Raw genomic sequence first — 21,758 nt, 5'->3', positions numbered from 1 at the left:
ACATATGTGAACACAAAACCTTGTACACAAATGTTCATAGAGCACTATTCTTATAGCCAAGAAGTGGAAACAACCCAAATGTCCATCAACTAACTGATAAACGGATACATAAAATGTGGTATAACCTCACAATGGAATAGTATTCAGCTGTAAGAAGGAATGAAGTTCTGGCACATGCCACAACATGGATGAACCTTGAAAACCTTATGCTAAGTGAGAGCTAGAAAAAAGGTCATATTTTATATGAAATGTCTAGAATAGGCTAATCCATAGAGACAGAAAGTAGATTAGTGGTTGCCTAGGGCTGGGAAAATGAGGGGGTTGGAGTGTTATAGGTAAGGGGTACAAGGTTTTTTTTTGGAGCAATGAAAATGTTCTAAAATTGATTGTGGCAATGATTGTACAACTCTGTGAATATATAAAAGCCATTGAATTCTACACTTTAAATGGGTGAATTGTAGTATGTGAATTACACCTCAATAAAGCTTTTAAAAATATGTCATCGTACCATTGTGCTATTTAACATTTCTGAAAAACCCAACTTGGACCAAAATACCCCAGTTTCTAACACCAGATTTCATACCTTAGCAGAAACACTGTCTAGAAAAGCCAGAAAAATACAATAAACCCTTCTTTGGATATTGGTGTCTTGATGAAAGGAGTCTTCGCCGACACTTCACTGACACCAGTTTATACCCTTATGTGGCATCCGGGGAAGTGCATCCTGGGAAGATTTGGGATGGTTAAAGTTTGCTCTGTGTGTGTGTATGTAAAATGTTTGACAGATAATTTTGAAAGGGAAGATGGGAAAAGGGAGCTAGAATGAAATCTCCACCACAGGTGTATTCTCAGATCAATTTTAGGAAAAAGTTGAGGATCTGGAAACTGGTTCCCTTAAAACTACGAATGTCTGAATTTCCCTTGGAAAGACTTCATGTACCCCAGTTTGAAGACCTGGATTGCAGTACAAAAGTCATGTCTTTCAAGACCATAGTCTCTGCTATGAATTGCTAAAGTTCCCCTAGCAACAAAAGAATTGGACTCTGATTCCTACATTCAGCTGTGTCAGCCTCCTCAAGGTGATAAACCCTGATGCTTCAGCCTCATGGTCTAATTTTAATGTGGGAAGGAGGAAGGAAAGGCCACATTGGTTAATATATCAAATTATAATCCCACGATGCTAAACAACTCCCATTTTAGCAAGCACTCTAGTGATTGTGCCGCACATGGGAGTGCCCAATACTGTCCAGCACTGCAAGGAAAAGAAAGAATGCTGAGAAAAAGACAGAGGACAGTGTCATCAGGAGACAGTTTGGTGGCATGGTGGGAACAGAAGCCAGACTGAGTGGGTTAGAGATTGGTCTGGAGCCAGAGAGCAGAAGCAACATTTAGGAAGCTCAGCTGAGGAGAGATATACACAGCAAGAGGCAGACCTCAGAACTGAGGAGGGTTTGTTTTCAGAGAAGGAGAACCTTGATAGGAGAACCTTTACGGGATGAAGAGAAGACATCAGGAAGGGGATGTGGAGAGAGATGGGCACTGGGGAGCCTGAAAAGTTGTGAGGTCACAGAATGGAGAGACAGGGAGGGGGGCTTCCCTGGTGGCATAGTGGTATAAGAATCCGCCTGTCAATGCAGGGGACATGGGTTCGAGCCCTGGTCCGGGAAGATCCCACATGCCGCAGAGCAACTAAGCCCGTGCGCCACAACTACTGAGCCCGTGCACAACTACTGAGCCCATGAGCCACAACTACTGAAGCCCGTGTGCCTAGAGCCCGTGCTCTGCAACGAGAGAAGCCACCGCAATGAGAAGCCCACGCACCACAACAAGAGTAGTCCCTGCTCGCCGCAACTAGAGAAAGCCCGCGCGCAGCAACGAAGACCCAACGCAGCCAAAAACAAATAAATAAAAATTAAAATAAATAAATTTATTTTAAAAAAAAAAGAGAGAGACAGCGAGGGGTCAGCTTTGAATCATGGAAGGACACCTCTTCCTCTGAGGTGCAGAAAAGAAGCAGAAGCTCTGGGGGATAACAGATTGTTTATGGTGCTAGGTAATTTGACCTCTATTTCTTTGGAGTTCTGGTGGCAGAATGAGAGGTAAGTGGCTGAGAAGAAAGAGAACGGAAGGGCCAGGCCCCAGGACACCAGAGAAGGTTGGAGAATCAGCACTAGGGAATGGCATCTGGTGTCATAAGAGGTGACTCTGGGGTCAGCCAAGCCTGCTGGGGTGCTGACGGGGCAGCTGGGCTTAGCTGCGTGGGTCTCTAAGACCCTGTTCTTCCAGCTGGGGGACACAATGAAGTGAGCAGAGGCGGGGGCTGCCCAGGATTGGAGAAGTGAGAAACGTGGGAGAAGTTCCAGGGGAGAGCGTGTCAGCTGTGACGTCCAAGGTCCTTGCCTGCAAGGAGGAAAGTAAGACTTGGGCAGAGGGGTAGGCTTTGAAGAGGGAGGCCACCTGTCAGCGAAGTCAGGAAGATGCTTCGAGGCAGGTGGAGTAGGACTGAGTGGGAAAAGGCAGGGGATGGAGCAGATTTGAACCATGAGGATATGTAAAGTATCCTGCACTGTATAATACAGTCGCCACTAGCTTCGTGGGGCTTTATGTATGTAGTGAGTCCAAAATAAGCCATGCTGTAAGTGTAATACACACTGGCACAGGGACCTGCACAGAGAGGCCCCAGTGACTGGCGTGTGTGTGTGTTTGTGTGTGTGTGTGAATTGATGAGTGGACAAGTAAATTCATGAATGAACGAGTGAATGGGTGAATGAGGATTACATATAGTGTTCGAGGACGTCCATCGTTGAGTCAGTTTCTTCTAAATTGTTGAGGATTATATGCAAGTACACGAATGAAAGGGAAGAGGGAGTTAGAATTGAGGAGAGCTCACTAAGACTTTGAGGTAGGGAGTCTCAAAGAACATTTTATGGAACCTAACTTAATATAAAGACCCAAGAACCTAGACCCTTGCCTCACTCCTCTTTTTTTTCTTTTTAAAAAGTACTCCCACAGCACTTTAATATATGCCAGGGACTGTCCTAGGCATTTTGCACATCACATCACCCTGTTAGGTAGGCGCTCTTATTGTCCCCCTTTTACAGATAAGGGAACTAAGGCACAGAGATGTCAACAGCTTTCCCAGGATTACCCAGTAAGTGATGGAACTGGTATTTGAACCAGGCCATCTGTCCCCAGTGTCCAGACCCCTAACTGCTACACCATCCTGTCTCTCATCCCATCACCTTATTGCCAATCTTCTCTCCAACAGAGATGCAGGTTCCTTTTTCTCTCCCATTACTCACCTCTCTTCCACCCCCAGCTCCTCAGAACTTGTATTCCTGGAGAAAGTTCCCAATGAACCTTGTTTACTGGAAACAATTGTAAGTAAACCCCCAACTTTCCCACAAATGAGACACAAACACACCATAGCTGCGTGGCCAAACACAACAGCCAAGTAACCCTGCCTCCCCTCCCATCCCAACCCCACTCCCTTTGCCCGCATCCCTGAGCCTGGCTCACACTGCCTTCCCTCTCCCCAGTCCGGGAGGCTCCTCTCCCAGACCTGAGATTGGCCCTCCCCTGCCTTCCTAGGCAGACTCAAGGGAAATGAGTGTTGGAGGAGTCTGAGGCTTCACAACTCTAAGTAAATGCTTTAACTGTCAGTCTAGCAGATGCCCGCAAGGTGACTACAGGGGTATAGAATAGGGGGCCTTCCAGACATCACCTTGGCCAGTGCCTGGGAGATGCCTCAATCTCACCCACCAGGGATTCCCTTCCAGTCTCTGCTTGGATCTCTCCAGTGACGGGGTAGCCCTGAATTTCCACCTACTGGGAGCCACTACCCAGGAGATGCCTTGATCCCACACATCAGGGACTCTTCCAGCCTCAGCTTGGATCCCTCCAGTGACAGAGTGGCCGTGAATTTCCCCCCACTGGGGGTAGCTGTAGCCCAGCATCTCCACCTTTAGGGCCAAACAAAGACTAAGAAGGAACCAACAGGCCATCTTCTTCTCTTTCTCTCTCTCATTAAATTGTGAATAATAATGCATTTGCTTATTCTCCCACTTAAAAAGCCATTTAAATCCTTTGAAGAATCTTGCAAGGTAGCTTGGCTAGACAGCAGGCAGGACAGTCCAGGGCCTCTGGTGGGGGGGCCAGGGTCTTCCACTCACCTGCGTTTTGGTCCAGCATGTAGGCGTTTGGACTGATGGTGTAGTCCTTTGTCTGGACATCACTGGCTGTGGTGACACCTCCACATACAAACACCCTGTTGTCTCCAATGGAGCATATAGCATGGGACACATCCAAGGGGCAGTTGTTGGGCAAGAGAGGCACTAAGGTAGTTGTCTTGTTGGCCTTTATCTTCTGCAGGTTGATTTCCACACTCTGCCGGTGGCTGTACACGCAGAGGATGTCGTCCTGATGAAAAGAGAGCAGGGGCCGGTGGTTGAACTCAATGGGGAAGGTGATACACTGGACCACGTCCCCAGTGTTGGTGTCAAAGCAGTCCACCACCCCGACCCGGGAGATGCAGCCCTTAACCAAGCACCTCCCAGTGACAATGTACAGGTTCCGGTCACCCTTGGTGATCACGGCTGTGCCGTCCATAGGGATGCTCATCTTCCCTGCCAGGTACCAGGCCTCCTTGCGCTCATCATAGCGATAGATGTTAGAGATATACCTCCTTGGGGCAATGCTCCCACCCACTGAGTACACTGTCCCCCCACAGGTCACCATGGTGTGGAAGACAAGCCCAATTGGCAGGTCGGGCAACTTGGTCCAGGAGTTGTCATCCATGTCATACCGCCAAGCCGTCTTCAGCCCTGAAATCTGCTCAGTGGTACCACCAGAGATGTAGATGTAGCGACCAGCAGAGGTGGCACTAAGTGCTGCTGCCCGATAGGGCATCTCTGAGAGCTTCAACCACAGGTTCTCCTGAATGATATAAGCAAACACTCCATCGTTGAACTTGCCGTGGGCCTTTTGGCCACCTAGGATGACCACCGAATCAAGCAGGGCCCCTTTCCGCTGGTAGCTCAGCAGGCTGGTTGGCCTCTCCTGCCTGCGGTCCACAAGGACACTCTCAATCAGGGTTGCGTGGGCTGAGCTGTTCTCCATGCCCATCAGCTTGTTGCTGGCATACATCAGCGTCTTGTTGGAGACAGCATTAAGATTGATGTAATTGAAGAACTTCTTGAAATACTTCTCCCGCTCATCCTTCCGGAAGTACACCCAATTGATGAGCGCATTGAGAGCCTGGTCCTCGTTGAGCACATGCAAGTTTTCATCTCGGAGCAGGCGGCTGAAGATGACAGGTGGACAGCGCATGAAGTGCATGGAGGCCTCAGGACTGGCCCAGTAGTGAAAGTTGTCGCGAATGCCAGAGTAGGCCAAGTCTGATATCTCTTTGAGCTCAAAAAACTCAGCCAAGAAGAGGTAGCGCAAGCAGTTGGCACGGCGGATGGACTTAATCAGGAAGTCACTGCAGTGAATTCGAAGGCGTGGTGTGTTGAAATACTGGGCCCCACGAAGCAGCTCCTCCACATTCTTCTCTGAGATTACCACCTTTCCGCTGTAGAAGTAGTCCAGGAGCTGGTCCACCGTGGTCGGACTCAGGTAGTTGGGGTCAATGGTGATAAAGAGCTCATCAGTGGTCTTCATGTCGTGGTTGGAGATGAGACTCTTCACCAGCGGAGAGACTGCGGCCAGCACATTGCGATGTGCAAAGAAGACATGGTGGTCCACGGTCAGGGCCATGTCCCAGTACTCTTTGCGTTTTCTCTGTTTGTTCAGGTTCTGAAGCACGAAGCTGTTGTAGTTCTTCTCGGTGAACTCCAATTTCATGGTGCTTCTTGCTGGCTGAGGCAGGAGATCAGCAGCAGGTCCTGGAGAACAGACTTTCTCAGGCCTTTGGGATTCAGACTGATGGTGGTTTGCAGAGCAGTTGATCAGGGAGGAGCGGGGGTGGGAGAAAGGATGATGTCACAGAGTGGATGAGGTTATCACAATGCAGGGCCCCCAGAGGTCTTTCTCAGAGGCACAGGGCTTTTCTCCCCTCTGATGGCCATGAGCTGCCAAGGCCAGATGCCCTGCTAGGGCCTAGTGTCAGGGCCTAGAACTCAGGAGGAAACTCAGAGATGGGTCACAACTCCCACCTGGGACCTTCAACCTCAGTTCAGGGCTGCTTCCGGAATGTCAGAGCCAGTTTGGGCAGGGGTGGTGTGGAGAGGGTTAGGAAGGCCGGGAGTGGGGGGAAGGAAAGGGATTATTAGATCATCTAGAAGAATGTACATTGTACAGGAGGGAAACTGAGGCCCAGAGAAGAGAAGGGACTTGCCCAAGATCACATAGCCAGTTGGAAGCAGAGCAGGGCCTGGAACCCAGGCCTTCTGTAATATAGGAGTTTTCCCTCCCTTCCAGGATGCTCGTAACTACTCAGCTTTCCTCTGTCTCTGATTCTCAAGCCCCAAGGCACATTCCTCTGCCAAGGCTCCTGGATATCAGAGAAGAAAAGCTCTGTCCTTTGGCTTCTGACCTTTGTGGTTACAGATACCATTCTTTATAAAATAGAGGGAGAGGCAGAGGCCACTCTCAGGAGCAGGGACACAGGAGTAAGCTGTGTACTGGGGGGAACCTTCAAAGCTCTGATTATTTCAGTTCCACCGAAAACTGAGACATTCTCTCCACATTTCCAAGTCTCTAGCTTGTAAAATATTGGGGGTTGTGATGGGTCTGCTCTCTCCATCAAGTGTGGACTTCTCTCTAAACCTCAGTTTCCTCCTCTGTGAGATGGGAATAATAATAGTACCTGCTTCAAAGACTAATAAGAGGGCTTCCCTGGTGGCGCAGTGGTTGAGGGTCCGTCTGCCAGTGCAGGGGACACGGGTTCGAGCCCTGGTCCGGGAGGATCCCACATGCCGCGGAGCAACGAAGCCCGTGCGCCACAACTACTGAGCCTGTGCACCCTAGATCCCGTGCTGCGCAACAAGAGAAGCCACCGCAATAAGAAGCCCGCGCACCGCAACAAAAAGTAGCTCCCCCGCTCACCACAACTAGAGAAAGCCCGCGCACAGCAACGAAGACCCAACGCAGCCAAAAATAAATAAGTTAATTAACTTTTAAAAAAAGATGAATACGAGTTTCCAAGAGAAAAGGACTAGAAGTGTTAAGCACAGTGTTTGCCTCGTAACAAACCTTCAAAAGTTGCTAGCCGCCATTACTTTAATATTACACCAGTTCGCCAAGCTCCGGCGTCCCTGGCTGGCTGCTCCCTTCGAAAACCCTTGTGGTGGTTCTCAGTTTGCGGTGGCTGGGAAGTCTGCAATCCCCATCCCCTCCGGCCGGGCTCCATGCGCTCCCTCGGCCACGCGGTGGCGCTAGAGGGTCATCTCCCGCCTGGGAGCGGCGCACCGCCCCCCATCCCCTCCTCCCTGTAGCCGGGCCTCCTACGATCAACACAAAACACAAGTGTGCCCATTTTCCAGAAGCGGGCATTGAGCCCCAGACTGCGGACGCAGGGCCGGGCGGCCAGAGAGGAGCCATCCAGACCGGGCGTCCCCCTCGGCGCCCCGCGGGGTGGGGTGCTCGCGGGCTCGGCCAGCTCTCACGTCCACTGCACTCCCCGCCTCCGAGCGGGCGTGGGTCCCTCGGGGTTCCCGAGGCGCGGCTGTACCCAGGAGGGGATAAGGACCAGTCGGAGCCTCCCACGGAGGAGGGCCGGCTCCTGCGGGCCCCACCCGGACCAGCCTTTGGGGGCTCCCAGGAAGGGGCTCAACACGCAGACCCTGGCGGCCTTGGCGTGGTCGTGCAGAGAGGACCTGGCCTCGGGCCGCGTCCTTGATCTCCTCCAACCTGGGCCCTGAGCCCCAGTCCTGACCCTCAGGCCGTCCTTAGCGTCCCTGCTAGGAAAACCGTCATTGCAGCCTGGGGAATGTGAGCCTGCCAGGTCTTTCCCTCCCTGGTGTAGTCAAGTTCTCATTATCATTCACTGTCTCCCCCTCATCCTTTCATTCCAGACCTGGCTTTTTCTTAATTTGAAAATTATTTTAAAGTACCTACCTTTTAATGCTGAATTTGTTCACCTTGATGTCTTCAGGGTTAGAGGCACTCAGTCTCTGGAGATATGTGTCTGCACAGGACTAAGACTTTCTGTTTTCCCCAAAGGAACAAAGCTTGGCTTTCAGCCCCTCCACAGACTAGCTGTGTGGCTGAGGTGAATCCCACCCGGTCCGTTCTCTCCCTGTGAGGATAATTGAGCTCTAATTGCTTCTCCAGCTCTGATCTCTGGAGAGGGGCGGCAAGAGGAGGATGAGGTCTCTTGGTGCTGCTGTCAGACACTTGTCACTCCCACTGGCTTCCAGGCCTGCCCACCCAGGGTCAGGCCCTGGTGCTTCACCACTCCTTTGCCCGCACACCCACTTTGGTGGAGGAGGTGGCCACGCCCCTCTGTTTTTGTTTCAGGTCCCAGAACACCGTGGAGGGAAGGTCTTTCATCAGATGCTTCCTTCCAGTTAAGAAAGTTGGGCTTATGGGCTGTCATGGAGACCTGAGAGCATCCAGTAGACTTAACTCCATGTGCCAGACCTTGTACAGATGGACAAATTGGGGCCCAGAAGGGGGAAGGGGCTCGTCCAACTCAGTTCACAGAGCTAGGGCTGGGAGCCGGGGTTCCCAGCTCCTTCCTCTGCCCTCTGGCTGCAAAGGAGAGCCGGCAATCTGGCTTGTCTTCTCCTGTTGAACTTGTGGGAGTTGCCATCTTTAAGAAATCCATTAAAGAAGTTAGATTTGTGCCCACCCGCTCAGCCAGCTTTCTTGTCTGGCTTGTCTTCAGCCTGGTAAATCTCCCCTGGTCAGCTTGTTCCTTACTCCAGCCTAAAGAGGCTGGCAGCCTGCCAGTGTCCACCACCTCATTATGTATGTGTGTATTGGGTAGAGTGTGTCCCTAGGAGCCCCAGGAAATTCAATGACTGGTCATTGAGTTTGTGTTGTTCGTGGTAGCTGCCCAGGTGTGGCCAGAATAAGACCTCATCTCAAGGCCCTCAGCTGGGTCTCTTTACTCCATCCATCCTCAGCTTCCTGCCCAGCTCAGCATTTTCTGTTCACAGAAACTCCCTAAGGGAGGGGACTCTAATATTCTAATCTTCTGGGGACCATCAGCTGATATATCAACTTGTTGGGAAGCCCTGAAGAAAATGAAGGGTATGTTTTAAAGATACAGATTTGGCCTGGAACTAGAAAGGTCAAGAAGAGTCTTTCCGTATTTCCACCTGTTTTATACCTCTGACAACTGGCTTTCTCACTTCTATATATTTCCAACTCATAACAGGGCTTGCATATAGCTTTGGCTTGCCGTGGCCTTAATTCAAACTCGTGGCACCCGTATTTTTTCAGTTCTACTGGTAAATTCTCTCCATATTTCTTGGCTCAAATTCCCAGTCCATGGCCAGCCTAGGGATTGGCTGCCCTTGGATCACATGTCCACTCTAGACCAGTCAGCTGTGTGATGGTAGGTCACGTGATTCAAAACATAGCCACCTAAGGAGCACGGTCTACAGGGGAGAGGTTGGAGGTATTCAGAATCTTGAGTTACCTAAGATGGGAACTCAGAGTTATGGATTACCTTAGTCATTGATAAAGAATCGGGCATGAATCACATGGGAGTAAGATATTACACAAACAAAAAAGATTTTTATCAATATCCCTGCGTGAAATGAAGGGCACAGAATGAGCCTGTGTTCACAGTGCCACAGAGACCTTCAAAGACTGGCCTGCACAGACTCCCAGCCCTGCCTATCTCACCAGCTGGAGATGCCACGGTTTCAGGGACACACAGCTTGGCACCTGGGTTGGTCCCTCCCACATGGACCACGTGAAGTCGTTATTCAAGAGGACTTTGTGTAGTTTTGAGGCAAAACACAGAACTAAATTAGCGACTCTAAGCCCCCGTATGGGAGACATCTCCCCGGAACATTTGGGCCTGTCACACATTCCTGGAGGGAGCAGCAACACAGCTGCGGCCACAGCTGCCAGGAACACGCCCCGGGCTCCCACCCTGTGTGCTGCGGGGAGGGCAGAGGCTGGAGGGCTTCCTCCGGGGGCCCTGAGTGAGCTCACGCTCACCCCCACGCTCACTGACTTCATCCTCCAAGGCTGCTTGGCCAAGAGCCCAGGCGGTGTGAGGGGCTTTCTCCCAGAACAGGCCCTGGGCCACCAGGCTGAGTGGGGGATGGGTGAATCGCAGGCCTAGCCCAGCTCCCTAGAAACCAAGGTGGTGCTGGGGGGCATACTGAACTCCGAAATGCCAGTGGATTTTAAGAAAAAAGGGAGGGTGGTGGGTGGGCAAGGGGCGGTGGAAGGTAGAAAAATGCAAGGAAGTAAAGCTTTTTTCTCCATTTGTTCTTTGGCAATCCCACCAGAGAATTCCAGGAGGCGTGCAGATGACATCATGGCTTACAATGGAGAAATCTCAGTAATTCTGTGAAATGGAGCCCCTGCCTACCCCGTGTTTCCGATGGAAGCTGCTTTATATTTATGTGTTTAAAGCTGTATCTTGTGTCACATTTGATGAGGGTTTAATATTCTTAAATATCTACCAAAAGTAGATTACAATGCATGAAGGTCACATAAAATGAACTTCATTTTCTCAGCATCACAAACATTTGGAATACAGAAAATCCAGGGACGGATATTATAAGTAAGAAAGGTACAAAAGGAGTTTGCTTAAAAAATTTTTTTTAAGTTTAAAAATTGATTCCCCCCCACCCAAAGTCCAAATAATTGTAGTCTAGGGAACCACCAAGGTAAAGCCTTCATATGCTCATTTCTTTGGTAAGAATGAATTCATGCAGAACTGTAAAACCGAGCGTGTGCTCAAGAGACTCATAGCATCACACAAGCAAGCACACACACCCACAGGGACAGACACACAGCTGAGTTTTTGTTGTTCTAGGCACTTCAAATCCAAGTTCTTAAGTCTGCCACCTTCCCGTTACATTGGGCAAATTACTTCTTTGGAGGCAGGACATTTTCTTCAAAGAAGCCCTGGTTGACGACATTCCCCGCTGGGAAGTATCTAGCCACCACGAAGGAGGACCCATCACTTGCAGATGCCTTCCCCACTCCCATCTTCTGTGTATTCTTCCATACCATGGCAGTGAAATGTCCTGTAGGGGAGCAGTCATGGGGAGAAGGAAACAGATTAGTTAGCAAAGCCTGGAGAATGATGTTTTAAGGGACTCTTGAACCCCTGTGCCGTCTTGCCATGCTGTGAGAGGCTTGATCTTCAGCCACCAATCAGAGGAAGGAGACACAAAACACTGACCAGTTTTCTAATGCGTCAGGTCCTCTCAGTCAGCCACGAAGACCCTACTCATCTCACTCTCTGATGCCCAAAGGTTTCATGGTCTCCCAGAGATCATGGCAAAGCCCAGAGACCCCAACAATTAGGATGCCACCCTACCTGGCACCTGCTTCCACCCCTCCCCCCAAACTGTACTCTTCAAGGTCACCAATGATCTCCATGTTCCTTCCCAATGGTCACCTTTTGTCTTCATCTTACTTGACATCTCAGGAACATTAATGGAGTCGACTCTTCCACTTTTCAAAGGACTCTCCTCTTTTGGTTTCCTCACTTGGCATTCCTCCCATGTCACTGCCTCTTCCTCTTCCTCCTCTATCTCACTTGTGAATATTGGAGGACCCGCATTTCCCAAGGCTCAATCCTGGGCTCTCTTATCTTTTCTTTTTGCACTCTTCAGGCAATTTCATCTTTCCCTGGCTCCCAAATTTCTTTCTCCAGCCCAAACCTCTCCTCTGTGTTCCAAACACAACTACTTACTTGACATTTCCACTTGGATGAGTCACAGGCCTCTCAAATTTAACCTGCCCAAACCTCACTCTTGATTTTGGTCCCTCCCATTTCCACGTCTGGTACCGCTGTGCACAAAATCCTCAGGGTGGCTCTGTATTCCTCCCTCCTGCTCATTTCCCCACAACAACCCATCATTCAATCCTGAAGAAGAATCGGAAGGGTAAGCTGTGACAAAGTGAGAGAGTGGCATGGACGTATATACACTACCAAACGTAAAATAGATAGCTAGTGGGAAGCAGCCGCATAGCACAGGGATAGCACAGGGAGATCAGCTCGGTGCTTTGTGACCACCTAGAGGGGTGGGATAGGGAGGGTGGGAGGGAGGGAGACGCAAGAGGGAAGAGATATGGGAACGTATGTATATGTATAACTGATTCACTTTGTTATAAAGCAATTATACTCCAATAAAGATGTTAAAAAAAAAATCCTGAAGAATCTAACTCCAAAATACATCTCTAGTCCATCCACTCCCCAAACCGTGGTCTCAACCGCAAACTTTTCTCACTTGGGACCACTGCAACAGCCTTCGCCTGGCTCTCCAGAAGCCACACTTGCTGCCTCAATTCACTTTCCACTGACATAGCCAGAGTGATCATTTTGAGACATAAGTCATATCTGTTTACTTCTCTGCTTAAAAATCCTTCCATTGTTTAGTCGTACCGAAAACGAGAGCGAATGCTTTGCCCCAGTGGCCTCGTTTCCATTCCTTGAACACATCCGGTTATTTCTGACTATAAAGCCTTTGCACACACTGGCCGCTGTATGCAACGCTCTTCTGATGACCAGCGTTTTCTTGTCCCTTAGGTGTCAGCCCAAATGGCACTTTTTCAGGGGCTTCCCTGGTGGCGCAGTGGTTGAGAGTCCGCCTGCCGATGCAGGGGACACGGCTTCGTGCCCCAGTCCGGGAGGATCCCACATGCCGCGGAGCGGCTGGGCCCGTGAGCTCCAAAAAAAAAAAAAAAAAAAAAAAAAAAAAAAAAAAGAGTCACTTTTTCAGAGAGGCCTTTCACAATTACTCTTATTTCCTGAACACCTCCCTCCCCAGAGTCTTATTACATCATTTTCCCCCTCGTATCATTCTTACCATCTGCAATGATATATTTGATTATTTGCTAATTGTTTGGCTCCTTCACTAGGCCATGAGCCCCACATGGGCAGGAACCAAATTGATTTATTCATCAAAGTACATGCAGTGCCCTGGCACAGCCTGACACATGGAAAATGTAAAATAAACCTTTGTTGAATGAATGAATGGAATGAATGAGTGAATGAATGAAAAGCATATGGAAGAACCATCTTGGACTAAGTTCTGGCACCACTGGAAATGCAGGCTTTCTACAGTTTGAGCTCTTTGAGACCTTGACAAGTTAGAGCCTCCTTCAGTTCCCTCTGCTCTGAGCCAAATAGCCCAGTTCCTTCTCAAGCTACTGCCTGCCCCTCCAGGTGCTTCTGTGGCTTGCCAAAGCTTCCCAGCATCATTCTCTCACTGTTCAGGCCGCCTGCCCCTCACTCACTGGTATTTTCAAACTGCTAACATAGCTTAGCTTCTAACTCCCCTCCTGCTTTGGGGTCAAAGAGCTGATGCTGTAACATACTCTTTGCTCAATGACCATAAATTCTCGTCTCCTGGGAGTAGAGACTGGGAGTTCATCCTTTGCACCTTTCTCATAGAGATCCTTTGACAGGTCAATGGGATATTTACAGAATGGCATGTCACAGAATGGCATTCATTTTCGAAAACAACCCCTAAGAGATTATATTTCCTCTTTGAGGGCAGGCACCATATCTGTCTTATTGCCCATTGGGCTTGGCACATAGTAGATGCCCAATTAATATCTGATGAAGAAAGGAAGAGACAGAGGGAAGGAGGAAAATTGTGATCAGAGTAGCTAGGCTTCCAGTGGCTGGTTAGGAAAGAAAGAAGGCAACCGCTTTATACCTGTTAAGATGGAAATTATTTAAAAAACAAAACCAAATAACAAATGTTGGTGAGGATGGGGACAAATTGGATCCCTTTTGCTTTGCTGATGGGAATGTAAGATGGTGCAGCCACCGTGGGAGACAGTATGGCAGTTCCTAAAATAATCAAATACAGAATTACCGTATAATCCGGTAATTCCACTTCTAGGCATACACCCAAAAGAACTGAAAGCAGAACTCAAATATTTGTACACCAGTGTTCATGGCAATATTATTCACAACAGCCAAAAGGGGGAAAGAAAACAACTGCCCGTCGACAGATGAATGGATAAACAAAATGTTGTATGTATACACAATGGAATATTATTCAGCTTTAAAAAAGAAATAAAATTCCGACATATGCTACAACATGGAGGAACCTTGAGGGTATTATGCTAAGTGAAATAAGCCAGACACAAAAGGATAAATATTGTAGGATTCTTACCTATATAGGTAGAATAGTCAAATTCATGGAGACAGAAAGTAGAATAGTAGTTACCAAGGCTTGGGCTGGGGGTGGTAGGAAAGGACAAGAGTTATTGTTTAATGGGTTTAGAGTTTCAATTTGGGATGATGAAAAAGTTCAGCAGATGGATGGTGGTGATGAGTGCACAACGGCATGAATGTACTTAATCCCACTGAACTGTATGCTTGAAAATGGTTAAAATGGTAAATTTATGTTGTGTATTTCACCACAAAATAAAGAAAGAAAGAGAAAGGGAAAGAAAGAGGAAGAAAGAGGAAGAAAGGAAGGAAGGAAAGAGACAGGCTGGTACCCACACTCTTCCATTCAGGGAAGAGACAGAGTTGATATTTCCCATTGTGTCTTGTATTTGGTAAGGACTAAATAAACCTTCATTAATTAAATTGTGTTGTTTCCCCCTATAAATGAACTCCATTTTTATAATTTTGAAATTTAGGTATAGTTTATTTCTTTGTCTACATCCCTAAAAGATTTGAGTTTACTAAATTCTTTATGAAAATAAGCAAACATAAACACTAATCAGTAGGGTTGATGTGATACAATCAAAGCAAGAATTAAAAGAAAACAAACACTAAGTACAATTATGCATCCTGACCACTTATCCTTAAGCTCATGTTAACTGCTGCTCAATACACTTTGATTCTCACCTCAGAAAAGAAGAAACACTACTTTCCAATTCACCCTTGGTCCTTACACTTTTTTTGGGGGGGGGGGTCCTTACACTTTTGAGTCACGTTTCTTTCTCATCTCCAGGCTGTCAGCAGGTGTCACTGCTTCTATAGACTGTCTTGTCTTTTCTTCTTCTTCTTTTCTCTTTTGTTTTTTTTAATTTGGCCACACCATGAGGCATGTGGGATCTTAGTTCCCCAACCAGGGACTGAACCCAAGCCCCCTGCATTGGAAGCATGGAGTCTTAACCACTAGACTGCCAGAGAAGTCCCTTAGACTGCCTTTTCATTAAGGCTCAGGCCCTTTTTCATACAAGGCTTTTCTCCAAGAGACCACATGCTTTGGCCACTGACCCACCCACTCTCTCCGTCACCCAGACAAGGAAGAGCTGCCATTTATCCACTGGTTGCCAAGAAAATAATTACAGACACCACATGCGCACCAGCAGTGTGAATGCCCGTGGAAGCCTATTCCAAATAGATGAGACTAAGTAATCCTTCTTCTGACTGGAGAGGTTTCTGTCTGCACAGAGATAATTAAGCCTGGGTATTTAGAGATGAATTAAAGGACACAACTTCCTTAGCAACCATCAGATACACACTGGTTTCTAACCCTAAACTACTAACAGCTTCCTTCTTTTTCCTTTTTTTTCATAAAGGGATCACATCCTCTTTCCTGCTATGGACCCAAACTTCCTAGAATATGCATTTGAAAAACAAGTTGAATAAGTTACAGTACATCCTTGCAAGAGAATAATGCATAAGAAAGAGAAATCTCTTTCTGTATTGATATGGAACAATCTCTGCCAAGCTGCTGTGTGAACAAAGCCAGTGCAAAACAGATCATCTATCTGACACCAGAGTATAAAAAAGGGAAAAGAGAGCATTTACACAACTGTTGGTTCAGAACATCTCTAGAATGATCCACAAGAAACTGGTATTACTGGTTGGGAGGGAAAGCGCTGGAGGCCAGGAACGGAAGGAAGACTTTCCACCTTATACAGCTTGCAAATTTCATGTCATATAAAAGTATTATTTATTCAGAATAAACAAAGCCTACTCATTAAAAGAAAACATAAAGGGACTGCAGGAAGCTATTTTTCTCCGCTCAGCACAAAGCATAGAACAGTGTCCTTCATCACAAGACTTAGACCCAGGTGGGGTGCGGTAGGGACAGATTACAGGATATTTCAAAGGCCTTTGCACCTGCAACATGGACTCAGGTCAGGGAACCCCGGAACCATGGTGCAACAAGAAGCAGCTCTGGGGGAGGCTGACTCATGGGGGATGGGCCCAAGCATCTTTAACGGTATTGCGAGCCCCGCTTATATCACCACCCAAAGCTGTGCTCCTGTCTGAGGATCAGGCTCTGTGTGACCCAGGCATTGTCCACTGGCACCTGGGATGGCATAGGGGCTGGAGGCCCTGGGGTTTTCCTCTTTAGGGCTGGGAGATGTGGGGCAACAGACAGGATCACAGGGGGTCAGTGGTCACGGAAAGTTGAGTCCCATCTCCAGTTCTGACACTTGAGAGATTCCCACCTTGGAGCAGGGGTCATGTAAAAAGCATCAGATTGAGGATAGAAGGGAAACAGAAGTCTCTTCCCCTTTCTGGGCCTCAGTTTCTCTTCTGCAAATGGGTGGAATAAAGCCCCACCTTCAAATGGTGTTGCAGGGTTACGTGGCCATGGAGGCAGAGATGCTTTTCACTGTCAAGTGGCGTGCACACACGAGCAACGCCAATCACTCGCTCTGACACATGTCTGATTGCCCAAGAATCTTGCTCAACGGAAAAGGACGTCCAGATGCTGTGAAATATAACGTCTTCTGGACACTGATCTTTATGAAAAGAAGACCAGGTTCTGCCTACACGTCCTTAATCACTGGTAGGAGGTTGTCACTGTTCCCTCCCTCACCTCTCAAATCTAATTGCCACAGAACCAGCAATTCTCACTCAGGGCCTGACAGTGGCCTCCTTGTCCTGCCCCACAGGGCAGACGCTTCTACCTCTCCCCACACGACTGCAAGAACCCCTGCCCAAAGGCGTGAGCACAAACCACAGGAAACGGTGACTGGCTCTGAGAACATGTCACTTCCTGCTTCTGAAGAAGCCTCCAGAGGGTAAGAAGCCGTAAGTGGCTCCATCCATGGGTGGGATGGGGTGGGGTAGAGGAATGGGGGGTGGACAGAGAACCCCCTTTTCAGTTTCCCTGGTGCCTTCTGGTCAGAGAAATTCACAGCCCCTTCCAACCCATCCCGGGCCCTGGGTACATGTGAGTCGGTCCTGAGGAAAGACAGGAGCCTGGTGATTGCTGCTGAGGGGCAGGGGGGAGCCCAGAGCTTGGAGCAGCTGCCCGGGGCTTAGTAAGCTAACCATTTACTGCTCACCGGGGAGGCCTATGCAAAGGCTGATGGTCCCGTGGCCAGTTCCCTGCATCTAAATACCGGCTCTCAGAACGTCCCATAGAGGCCTCTGCCTTGTCCCTCTCCCTTGGGGACAGGGAAGAACAGGGAGTCGACCCTAGTTCACACAACTAATAGTGCCAGAGCTGAGACTAGATCCAAGCTTTCTGCATTCCAGGTTCTCCTGAATGACAAACTTGAGTATAAACGTGAAGGGAGAATGCCTGGGAGGCTGTGAGTAGTGAGGTGCAGAGAGGAAGGATGTGAGGGTGTGGGGGGAGGAGGGAGCTCAGACCAGAAGAGCCAGCAGCTTGGCCCTTTTCTCGATGGCCCCAGGAAGCCACTGGCAGCTTAATCAGGAGAGCAGCGTGGGCAGAAAGGGTCTTAGAATATTCTGGCTGCTGGGGAGCAGGCTGGAGCAGAAGCGGGATGACAGGTTAAAAGCGCTGAGGCATCACTCCTGGAAAGGAACACTCAGCGACCTTTGAAATCCACAGCCTCCTTATATCACACTCCAGTCAGGTGAAGAGCTTTGAGCTGGTGGGACAATCGGCAGCTTGGGTGCTCTTAGATGGAGGGGTGTGTGTGTGTGTGTGTGTGTGTGTGTGTGTGTGTGTGTGTGTGTTGGGAGAGGTGTTGGGGAAAGAGGGTTTTGCGCTCTGGGCAAAGTCAAACCAGAGAAATATGGAAGAGGTGAAACAGGAGAGAAATGATTGATTTAGGGTTAGCTCCTCTCTGAAGTCAGACCCAAACGGCAACCCAGCGCAGGGCCGGGTCACTGGTGTGACCATGTCACTCACCTGTCCCGGAAGTGAAGCCAGGCTGCTGAAAGTTGTAGCTCTTTATTTCACTGTACCATCTATCAGCCACCTCCTTTCCTGTATGGAAGAGACAGTTTAAAACTCCCTATTCCTTCCATCTCCTCCCATTAACCCCAAAGCACCCATCCCACAGTTAGACGTCTCATAAAGCACCAACGAGCTGACATGGGGACTTCTGCCCGTGAGCACATCCAGGCTGCGGGGAGGGCCTTGTTAGGGGTTGGAAAGGGCCCTGGCCTGAGGTCAGGGGACCAGCATCTGTGTCCCTGCCCTGACACTAATTCACTGTGTAATCCTGGGCAAGGCCTGCCCCGTTCTGTACAATCGGGTTGAATGCAACGTACTCCAAGGGCTTCTAATGATGCTCTGAGTTTCCGGGAGACCACACCTTCACCCCACTGCAAGTCTGGCTCCTGAAACACCCACAGGAGGAAATGTAATTGGGCCGGTGGGTCAGGGTCTCCACTGCAGGCAGAAGGGTACTCCCCTGGAGCATCCACTGGTCACAGCATTTCCCTGGGAGCGGCTGACTTCAGGGCCAGAGAGCTAGGAGCCTTGGACCTCAGAGCAGTAAGTCCTGAACTTGAATGAGTGCACGAATCACCTGGGGCTCTCGTTAGAATGCAGATTCGGACCTTGGAAGATCTAGGGTGGAGCCCTGAGTCTGCATTTCTAACAAGTCCCCAGGGGCTGCTGCTCATCCGTGGACCACACTTTGAGGAGCAAGCCCTTTGAGAACAGTGGCTACACAGAGGCCGCAGCTGGGGAGATGTTCAAAATTACTGATGCCTGGGGCCTGCCACAGGCTGACCGTATCAGTGCCTCCGGAGGAGAGATCCAGGCACTAGTATTTTTTGAAAGCTCCACAAAAGATCCCAGTGTGTAGCCAGGGTGGGGAACCACTGCCCTAGAGATGTCCTACCCAACCCCTCTCTGTAGAGATGGGGAAACTGGGGCCAGGGAAGGTAGCAGATTTACTCAAAGCCCCCCAGGGAGCCAGCGCGAGGAGCCCTGTCTCCTGCTGGCTCTCTCCCACCACTCTCCCTTCTCCCCGACAAGGCCCACAGTCTGAGCCTGGGGAGGGGCTGCGGGCCTCAGGCTCCTGCTTTGCCAGGGAGCAAGGGCACACTTCTCCTGGAGGGACTCTGCCCCAGGGAGCTCCCAGGAATGTGAGGCCAGGGAGGGAGCAGTCATTCTCCCACGGGAGTTTGGAGAAAGCTTCAGAGCACGAGGTAGCTCTCTCCAGCATTTTTCCTAAAAAGCCACGACAGCCTTGTCAGAGCCAGGAAGCTCAAGAATGTTCGGTCAGTGTGGTGGGACCACCATTCCAGGCTGTGACCTTGGATGAGAAATTGTCTTTCCCATTATTATTACTTTTTCCAGCACGGAAAAAAGCTCTATTGCATTTTTTCTCGTGAAGAAAGTTAATACACAAGCACTGTAAATATTTCCAGAAAAACGTGAGGAACGTGAAGTCCTTCTGAAGCCGGGGATGCTTCAGGGCCCGCAGGGTCAGGCCGAGACTCAGCACAGAAACGGTCTGTCTCCCCGCCCTCACTCTGCTGGGAGCTCTTCTGGAAGGTGGGTGGGGCCGGGCAGTCTGACTCATCTCTGTGTCCCTGGCAGCCAGCACAGGCCTGGCCCTGAGCTGGCCATCGGAGACCTTGTGGTGAGCTGCAGTCAGCTCCTGGGAGCAGACAGACAGCTCTGGGGTTCTCTTCCCTTTTTCTGGGCCTGTGGCTGCATCACGGCGACAACACCACGGAGGGCGCTGGGGCCAGGAGGGGCGTGCATGATGGATGTCCTAGGCCCGGCTCAGGCAGGAGCGGGGAGAGCCGAGAAACGACTCACCTGTCTGATCATAGGATGCCCACGCCAGGTTCTCCCCGCACTGGCCACGACTGGACTCCGGGCTGTGCTTGAGGATCCTCGTGCTGGCCAGGGCCTCTGAATACCTGCCGGAGTCCACGGTGCTTCCTTAGAGCGAGTACGGCCCAGGGAAGCCCCCAGAGTAGGAGCCCTAAACCTGGTGTGGCTGAACTTCCTTCCCTGCCCTGGGCTCGCAGAGGCAATCGGGAGCATCACACCTGCAACTCGTCTAAGCCCCCACTCCAGTCCCATTTTACAGAGGAACACACAGGCTCAGAGGAACAATGGGACCTGCCTGGGTAAGTGGCAGAGTGGTTATTCAAGTCTGGCTGTATTTGCCCCCCAACCCACATCCCTCCTGCCTTCCAGAGCCCATCTGGGACTGCAGCAGTGGCAGCACCGGGAAGGGCCCGAGTTGCCCGGGGCCCTGGGCGGACTCACTGCTGAGCCTCCCGGTTGAGCTTCTTGCAGAGCTTCAGGGGGGCGACGCCATGCTGCTTCCGGTACTCATTGTGGGCCTTCAGGACCTCGTCATTAAACTGCTTGGAAGCTGCAATGATTTCAAGATGGAGACTCTCAGCGTGGAGAAAAGAGCCAGCAGGCTTCAGAGCAAAGCCCAGCTCAAACCTCAGGCCACGTGCCCAGGCTGCTGCCCCGGTCTCTGCACATTGATGCCCCCTGGACTACGCAGGGCCCCATGGGGCATGTTAGGCATTTGGATCTTTATCCAAGGCAATGGGAAGCGACTGAATGGGGGCGGGGGAGTAAGCTGAGGAGAGCTGTGTTTCTGGAAGACCCTGCTGGCTGCTGAGTGGGGGATGGGCTGGAGGTGCAGAGCAGATGGTGGGAGGCAGGACAGGAAGCAGCAGGACTTCTGCAAGAAAATGTTTGAAGGAGACTGGGTAGCTCAGAGCGGACCTACAGTGCATGGTCAGGGGGACTGGAGGTGGGAGCCCAGAGAGAACAGGCCTGGCTGGGGTGGAGGGGTGCCTGCACTGTCCCGAGAGAGAGGGACAGATGAAGAGAAGAGGACCAACCAGGGTAGGACAGCATTGGGAAGCAGAGAGAGGGGAGAGTGTGGGAAACAACGCGGTGGTGGGATGGGATCAGCTGGGCTCAGGCTTGCAGGTGAGGGAAGAGGTGGGGCCTGTGTCCAACTGGGTCACAACCTCAGAAAAAGCAAGGCCAAAAAGTGGTGAAGCCAAGGGTAGGCCAGGTCAGTAGTGGACAGAGGTCACTTCAGTTCGGATCTGAAATGGAACCCCATCCATCCCACATCCTCCATCCATCTCTCCACCACTCATCCATCCACCTATTGATTCATGATCTAAGCATCAACATCCAACCACCCATCCATCACCCATCCAGTCCCAACCCATCCCTCTGTACATCTGCTCTCTGAGTGCCTCCTCTGTGCGAGGTCCCATATTGTACGCTGGGGGTCCAGAGACAAATCAGACATGTCCTGCCCTCAAAGAGCTCACACACAGAAGGGAGACAGCCTTGTAAACAGACACTAGCCAACAGTGTGGTAGGGCCAAGGTGCAGGTCAAGAGGAACTCAGAAAAGCAGCCTAACATGGTCTGGGAGACCAGGAAGGTGACCCCTGATTTGAGGCCCCACAGATGTCTGGACAGGAGCTGGTCAGGCTAGGATTGTGAAGGCGCAGAGCGCAGCCTTAGGAAT

General features: G+C 50.1%; 2 protein-coding genes across 4 annotated transcripts in view; both read right to left on the bottom strand.

The window, feature by feature from the left end:
- Positions 1-3,986: 3,986 nt before the first annotated feature.
- Positions 3,987-5,931, bottom strand: CCIN (calicin). The gene has a single exon (XM_024763058.1). The coding sequence runs from the start codon at positions 5,842-5,844 to the stop codon at positions 4,078-4,080; it is 1,767 nt and encodes a 588-aa protein (XP_024618826.1). The 5' UTR covers positions 5,845-5,931; the 3' UTR covers positions 3,987-4,077.
- Positions 5,932-10,551: 4,620 nt separating this feature from the next.
- Positions 10,552-21,758, bottom strand: part of GLIPR2 (GLI pathogenesis related 2) — a 20,097-nt gene continuing 8,890 nt past the window's right edge. Inside the window, exons 2-5 of one of the 3 annotated variants that reach the window (XM_024762973.1) lie at positions 20,514-20,622; positions 20,055-20,158; positions 18,183-18,260; positions 10,552-11,162 (exon numbers count right to left, since the gene is read on the bottom strand). In XM_024762973.1, coding sequence (XP_024618741.1) covers positions 11,002-11,162; positions 18,183-18,260; positions 20,055-20,158; positions 20,514-20,622 — 452 coding nt within the window. In that variant the 3' untranslated portion in view covers positions 10,552-11,001. The remainder of the gene's footprint in view (positions 11,163-18,182; positions 18,261-20,054; positions 20,159-20,513; positions 20,623-21,758) is intronic. The other 2 variants (XM_024762974.1, XM_024762975.1) reach the window with 2 other exon arrangements.

This window comes from Neophocaena asiaeorientalis, unplaced genomic scaffold, assembly GCF_003031525.2.
Source record: "Neophocaena asiaeorientalis asiaeorientalis breed wild unplaced genomic scaffold, Neophocaena_asiaeorientalis_V1.1 scaffold449, whole genome shotgun sequence".
Lineage (NCBI taxonomy): Eukaryota > Metazoa > Chordata > Mammalia > Artiodactyla > Phocoenidae > Neophocaena > Neophocaena asiaeorientalis.
Note: the sequence above shows the minus strand (reverse complement) of the source record. Positions and strands in the feature narration are given on the sequence as shown.

Bases quoted from the DNA above. Each gene is read 5' to 3' on its own strand.
- CCIN (XM_024763058.1), bottom strand. From the start codon at position 5,844: ATGAAATTGGAGTTCACCGAGAAGAACTACAACAGCTTCGTGCTTCAG.